Source organism: Mastigoproctus giganteus, chromosome 1 (assembly GCF_048544385.1).
Source record: "Mastigoproctus giganteus isolate SK-2022 chromosome 1, ASM4854438v1, whole genome shotgun sequence".
NCBI classification, from domain to species: Eukaryota; Metazoa; Arthropoda; class Arachnida; order Uropygi; family Thelyphonidae; genus Mastigoproctus; species Mastigoproctus giganteus.
The window spans coordinates 226,191,925-226,199,273 of record NC_143575.1 but is presented as its reverse complement, the minus strand read 5'-3'; the positions used below and the strand labels follow the sequence as shown (position 1 = coordinate 226,199,273).

The 7,349-nt window shown below is 40.8% G+C and overlaps 1 protein-coding gene across 1 annotated transcript; it reads right to left on the bottom strand.

Annotated features, from left to right (window-relative positions):
• Nucleotides 1-5,416: 5,416 nt before the first annotated feature.
• Nucleotides 5,417-6,648, bottom strand: LOC150091564 (forkhead box protein B1-like). Its single transcript, XM_090384585.1, has one exon. It carries the CDS (start codon nucleotides 6,515-6,517, stop codon nucleotides 5,486-5,488), a length of 1,032 nt encoding a protein of 343 aa, XP_090240711.1. The 5' UTR covers nucleotides 6,518-6,648; the 3' UTR covers nucleotides 5,417-5,485.
• Nucleotides 6,649-7,349: the final 701 nt, after the last annotated feature.

Here is a 7,349-nt window from a genome sequence, read left to right as displayed (position 1 = left end):
TTAGCTTAAAAGTTTCAGAATAATTCATGAACTTCTGAAAAAGCTGGCCTAAAAGATAAACTTTGAATATTACTGGGCTGAATAGCAGTTCGTAGTCTACCAAAGTAAAGTATATAGAAAGATCTCAAATCAGAAATGTTGTATCTTTCTTAAGATCATTTTATTAAAGACAATTTTCTTAACCGTAGGACAGCAAACTTTAGAGCGCGTTTTTATTATACCTGTTCAGTTCATTTAGGAAAGGAGACATCAATATAAACAAGTGTTCGCAGCGGTTGGCGACCTGGGCATTCAGCCAGCTTCCTTAACGACATCTATTGTTTGCTATAGGAAAAAAGAGTCAGAATTTACTGTAGAAATAAGGAAATGCGATGACCTTAAACCATACTGTCTGGGTGTTCTCACGAAGGAAATGTCTGAGAACGACCAACAACCGATTAACTTTGTATTGGTGATCCAACGTCGGATGTAAGATGTATTCAGTTTTGTTTTTATAATTGACAGATGATGGTTAGGCAGTAACCTCAGTCTCCTGTTATTTTTATATCTCCTGTTATACCGAGGCCGGTAGCCTCAGTCTCCTGATAAGCCATTAAAGGCAATTATAGTAGTAAGAAGGCTGAGTAAAGAATCTAAGATTCTTACTGTAATCTTTTTAATACGAGATGTTTGTATTTTTGCAGTTGAAATACATTTTTCTAGAAATGAACAATATAAATAACTTGGCCTTTAAGTTATTCTAGTTCAATAACTCTAAAACTGCTGAAAGTTCAATAGGCCACGACGGTGGCGCGGAAGATGCGCTTTCTGCATAATAAACTGCTGAAACTCGCGCAGTTCCAGCAGTTTACGATTGTTTTTAAGGATGTAAATAAAATTTTGCAAACACAATTAGGCCTACCTTCTACAAACCTTGCCAAATTTAATTCTGGATTGCTCACTACGCTTAAATCACAACTGTCCATGCTCCAGTTAAATATACGGCTCCACAGCTATTGATATAAATCCCGGCCTTTGCTGTGTTGTTAACTTTACTAAGCCTAATAATAATTGGAAGTGAAACATATATTTAGAATTGTTTGCACACGGACGATTTATTTAGAATTATTGGTAAGCAGACAATTTCATTTAGAATTATTGGTAAGCAGACGATTTCATTTAGAATTATTGGTAAGCAGACGATTTCATTTAGAATTATTGGTGAGCAGACGATTTCATTTAGAATTATTGGTGAGCAGACGATTTAATTTAGAATTATTCGTAAGCAGACGATTTCATTTAGAATTATTCGTAAGCAGACGATTTCATTTAGAATTATTTGTAAGCAGACGATTTCATTTAGAATTATTTGTAAGCAGACGATTTCATTAGTACACAGATCTCATACATAGAAGTTCTGTTGTAATGAATGATAACACTAAATAGTTTTATCTTTGGCATAGTTTTTGTTTCAGTTCGAAGAAATTATTAAAATAAATTTTATAAGAAATTAAACAGCTTGTTTCCTATTTTAGAACGATCAGATAATCGCCAAAACATCTCTCTTGTACCGGCAGACGATACTATTTATTTATATTTTTATTAAAAATAAAAAGAAGATCTATTACCACATCTTTTATCCCAGATCTATTACCTAGACTGACTTCTGATTTATTTTCTTTCCGGTACAGAGAATGGTACGATGATCATTCTCAATAGCTCGTTATGCACCAATGAATGCACCAGGCTAAGATAAACAAAGATTCTGATATGTACTTCAAATTAGCAAACAGAACTAATACTTGGGTTACATTTAGCCATTAGGCTGAACCCGACATAACGTATTTGTTCAGTTATATATCTAAATATCTTTCTCTTTGCTCTAACTTTTCTATCATTCAATACGTTAAGAAAATACACAGAATGAAAGCACCATTAGAACTCCTCCAATCCACATTAATCATAGTTATATTCAGAAAACAGCCGCTCTTTTGTAACCATTATTATGATTAGAGTGGGCTGTCTTATACTTTGGTAATTTATAGTAATGTATAACTTTCGTTTGCATTTCTACGTGGAAAGAACAATCGTCTACCTAATTTGTACGCAAGATTTTTTCCTATCAATATTTATAAAGATAGAGAGCCTACAATTTAAAGTAAATATCCACATCAGCTCTTTTACTGCGTGGCCAACTTTACTAAGCCTAATAATAATTGGAAATGGACTGTAAATTTAAAATTGTTTGCATGCAGACGATTTATTTAGAATTTTTAGAAAGCAGACGATTTAATTTAGAATTATTTGCAAACAGACGATTTCATTTAGAATTATTAGCAAACAGACGATTTCATTTAGAATTATTTGTAAGCAGACGATTTCATTTAGAATTATTCGAAGCAGACGATGTCATTTAGAATCATTTGCAAGCATACGATAAATAAAATTTGATTTTTGCCTCTAAAACGATACTAGAATAAAAATGAAATGTCCTGCCCGTGTGGCACTGGCCAAATTACTTAAAATGTACTTAAAGAGACACTCTCAGATGATATCCATGGATTGCACACTCAATGAATAGTCAGCAGACATTGTTAGAGTGAAATTTTATATAAAAATATTGTTACGTACGTTACGTCGATTTGCATAGTGACGTCATAATGAATATTGTATATTGTTACGTAGGAACTAGGTTTTGACAATCTGGATTGTCATAGTCTGATACCATGACAATGGCTGGTTTCCATTGAAGTTAAAATATACCCAGCGAGGGAACTTGTCGATGCAGGAGCGATTTCAAGGTGTAAAGTGAAACCGGGCTGGGATTTTACACACACAGCGGTAACAATGATCTACACACCTGGTCCCCTCCTACTTCTTGTACATACTGCCAATGCTCCCGTTTGTGAAAGGGGGTAATTAACAGCAGGAGACAATAAAGTCTACAGGTGTTGGGCCTAATGGTGTTCATAAAAGTGGGGGGAATGTTTGCACGCACCTGAAGCAAGGGGAAAGAGCAATGCCAAAGAACGGCAGCCCCTGCTCATAAAGCATCGCCACTGAAAACGTTTTTAGTAGCTGGGGGAAGTGGAAATAAAATTACAAGCGCTTAGATTTATAATGATTTACAGGAAACGTCTCCAACAACACGCCCCCAAGTGAAAGATTACGACAGTTAGGAAACCTCCGATGGTTGGGATTTGAAACAGTGCAGACGTTGGACGATAGCTTCTTGAGAAAGAGATAATGTCTTGGCTAAGATTTCCTTCACTGCTATGATGCGAAAATTAACGTCTTTTAAAGATCGCAATTAAACAGAACTAGTAGGGGCCCCCTCTAGCCTAGTATTTCTCTATAGTAAAATTGGTCCACAGCCTTCAGGCAGACATCCTTCGCCCCCCTCCAATAAAGTCTTTCCCCCATTTTGCAAACCTCCAATTGTTCAATCTTCCAGCAGTTGATCTTTTCAATTATTTACATTACACAAAAAGCGTCGTCTGCTCCTCTTTACACGCTTTTTCTAGTGCTGCACGTGCGTCCAACAATGAGAACATGTTCGTCTGGAGCTAGTGACACCATTGAGACACAACTTCTGTTCTTTAAACTTTTATTAATAATTTATTATTATTATTATTGCTGTGCCAAACGTTTAGAATTGGTTCTTTTCATAAACGTAGAATAAATAAAGAGAACCAATTCTGTAACAGAATGGCATAGATATGAAAGAAAATTATTGTTGGGAGGAGGATTTCCATATGAATACGTTTTGAAATGCGATCGTTGAACCCGATGTCACCAAAAGCGACATTGTGACAGCCACACTCTTCTAAATGTGTTCTTTTGTTGAATGAGACCTTAAATAGAAAGGGGACGTCGTATGGGCAGAGACCGTCCACTTGCACTTAAAACGATTCGTTCACGGAATAACGCTAGGCTTACGAGTACGTTTCGAAATACATAAAAGCACTTAGGAAACATAATTCGACAAAAATGACAGTTTTTATCTTTATTTTTCAAAGGAAAATAAACCTTGTATACATTGCCTGAGGGGCTAACGTGCTAACAGTCAGGCTAAGCAAACGAATTTTGAAAGTAAATAAAAGTTACAAATAAACTATATTTATTCCATTTAATACGATATACAAAATATCACGATAAACAACATACGATTGTCTAAGCAGAAGACGTTATTTAACAATCAAATATCATGACAATGAAAAATGTACATTTACAGTTCACTTTAATTGTTTTAACATGGATGATGATTCAGTATTAAATGCTGAGAGACTGGCATTGTTACGTTTCAAGTTTAATTAGGAAGAGAGAAAAAAAAAAGTCTTCTGCTTCTCTGTGACGTAACAATTGAAACTGACAGAGCTCTAGTCAATACATTTATTTTAATTTCGGCTAAGCCTAATTCCCATTAAAAATTATGGTGGTGTGTTTATAGCCAGAATTCTGAACAGCTAAAAGAGCCAATTTTTTTGAATTTTTTTTTTATTTTTTTGGCTCAAGTGTTCAGAGGTGAGATAGCCTTAGAAATAAAAGAGTCTGATATAGCAATGAAATGACAAAAAAAGTTTTATTGTACAGTCCACGAGACACAAACTATATACACTGTTTTTAGACATATCTCACATTACGTTATTGTCATAACAGGCTCGGATGTGTGTAGTTTACGGATAACCTCTGACACCGTTGACATTTTTTTTTTTTTAAACCATAAGCTTTTGGCTCAGAGTCAGAGTAAAGGAACAATGCGTCCATAGAGGTATTTACACAAAATTTGGACAGTTATAAGTCCATTTTACGGTCAAAGTTCAGGAGGTCTACAGAGGAGACATCTTCATCGATGCAAAGAATCACTCACAGTGTAAGGTAAACTGTCAGTCCAAGATAAAGCTAGAAAAAGGTTTAGTTCGACTACTATCAACAGCATTTTGTATTTTATTTATTTATTTATTTTTAATAAACAAAATTCATCGTATACTGCAGATTATTGCTAGCTGTACGCCTGTCCAAACCCCATTCATCTAAGCTCCGGACCTTAGTTTAAATGGACAGTTGACTTGGTTTAAAAGATTAATTATTAATTTTTTTTTAAATACACTAATACAGTCCAGTGTCTGCACTACACTGGTATTAAACAATTTATAGAAACCCATCAACTACCAACTTTCAGAATGGGATTGGAAGAAAAAAATAAAATATAAAATAAAATAATGAAAAATCACTGGCAAACATTAAATGATAACCAAACATCGGTTAAGCCTAACTTCCATAACTGCTACTACACCCACCTGAACACACTGTTTTTGTTTGTTTGTTTGTTTGTTTGGGGTTTTCTCGTGTCTTCTTTACAACCAGGGGAGCAGCATTTTCTCTTTTTCTCTCTCTCTCCTGTATCGGGGTTGGGGAGGACCTCGTGGACTGTTCGGAACACAGAACTGTTTGTGTCGAGGTCCAGACGATCGGCAAACGGCGATTTGAAGTTCAGCAGACGAATTTACTTCGAAGAATCGTCCGACACGACATCAACGGATTTGGAGGAAACATCGCTGGACACGGAGTCGACCCGAGCTGGAGGAGAGCAAGTAGTACACGTCACAGAGGGCAGCATGGCAGTTCCAATAAAGCCAGGATGGTCTGGGAGCGTTGGAAATGCGTGCAGAAAGTTCGGCCTCATCGGCATTGACGGCAGAGAGAACGGTACCGAGCCGGGGACGGTTCGATGGATAGTCGGAAAAGGTAAGCTCATGACGGGGGTCACGGTAGGCTTGGTGTGGGCCATCGTGTTAAATAAGTGGGGGAAGTCCGGACCCGGGACACCAGGCTGTGCAAAGGTCATGACGTTGGACGTGTACGCTGAAGGCCAGGCGCCGACGGACACGCACGACAGGGAGGTGGGGAAGGCCGCCAAGGAACGAGGCAACATCGGCTGAGGGAGTAGGGGCTGACCGGGCAACGGAGGCGGAGGTAGGACACTTTTGTGGTCGTTTCCGATGAGGTTCTCGATGGTGAACGGCTGCTTGTAGGTCGTGGCAGTCGGGTGGACGCTGTCACCGAGAGGTTGAAGGTGACTGGGTGCAGCCGCCAGAGCCGTCAGCCTCATCTTCGCTTGTTCTTGAACAGCGTTCTGGGTTGCCGTTTCCATGTGCTTCAGTTCGGCCAGAGCGGCGGCCGTAGCGTCTTTCAGGGGCTTCGGCAGTTTGAAGCGTTTTCGCCGCCTCAGGAAGCTGCCGTTCTCGAACATGTCCCCACAGGCGGGGTGCAGCGCCCAGTAGCTGCCCTTCCCTGGCCGGTCGGGTCGCCGCGGGATCTTGATGAAGCAGTCGTTGAAGGACAGGTTGTGCCTGAGCGAGTTCTGCCATCGCTGCGTGTTCTTGCGGTAGTACGGGAAGCGGTCCATGATGAACTTGTAGATGTCGCTCAGGGTCAACATCTTCTCGGGGGAACTCTGGATCGCCATAAAGGTCAACGAGATGTACGAATACGGTGGCTTCTGATCGCCGTAGGTGTTTCGTCCTGGTCGCGGCATAGTCGTGACCCTACAGCGACGACGCGTTTAGCTGCATCTGCTCGGCACTTGCGGAACGACGGACACAAACACAAACAGTCGGACTTAACACTTTTAACCTCTGCCGGGCACTCGGAGCGATCTGGCGATCATCATGGCGCCCACGAGACACACTGAAGGGAGGGGGTTTCAAAAACAACAGCCACCGCAACGCGTGGGGTGACTTTCTTTAGCTCGTGCGCACCTGAGTGTTGTCGTTACACACGGCGATGGCGGCTGCGCTGCGGACTGGTCGATGGAGTTGAGCAAACAGGTCCGGGCACACCTATTGGTGCACCTCCCCTGCTCGCGCATCCAGCGAACACCAGTTGGCTAATCGCCAGCCCATCGCCTGCCCGGGCAGTCGGTAGCCAATTCCTTACGTCTGCAGTCCGTCAGTCACCGGCGGTAGGCGGCGCTCACGTCACGAACAGGAGAGAGCGGCAAACGTTTTCGCTGGGCGTGCATCTCTCGGAGGCAACTAGCACGCGAAGCAAATGTCGTAAGTACCCTCTTGAACGCCGTGTGTGTGTGTGAGGTTACAGGAGCGGTGAAAGACTGTTTTGTAGCGTTCGGCCCTCCTTCTGGCGATTAGTTCTGGCGCGAGCAGTTTCCATAGCTTTTCCGTCGGCTTTTTGAAAAGTTATTTTTTTGTTTTCGCTCTCATCCCGATTTTTCAGGGGTGAAAGTCGCAGAAAGGGACACAGGGGTGCTTTTCGTCTCCCCGCTATAAACCGCGCGTACTTTGTAAGGGCCAGCGATTCACTCATCTCCGCTTCCGTCTTTTGTCGGTGGGCCTTGAACGCGACAGCAA

Bases quoted from the DNA above. Each gene is read 5' to 3' on its own strand.
- LOC150091564 (XM_090384585.1), bottom strand. From the start codon at position 6,517: ATGCCGCGACCAGGACGAAACACCTACGGCGATCAGAAGCCACCGTAT.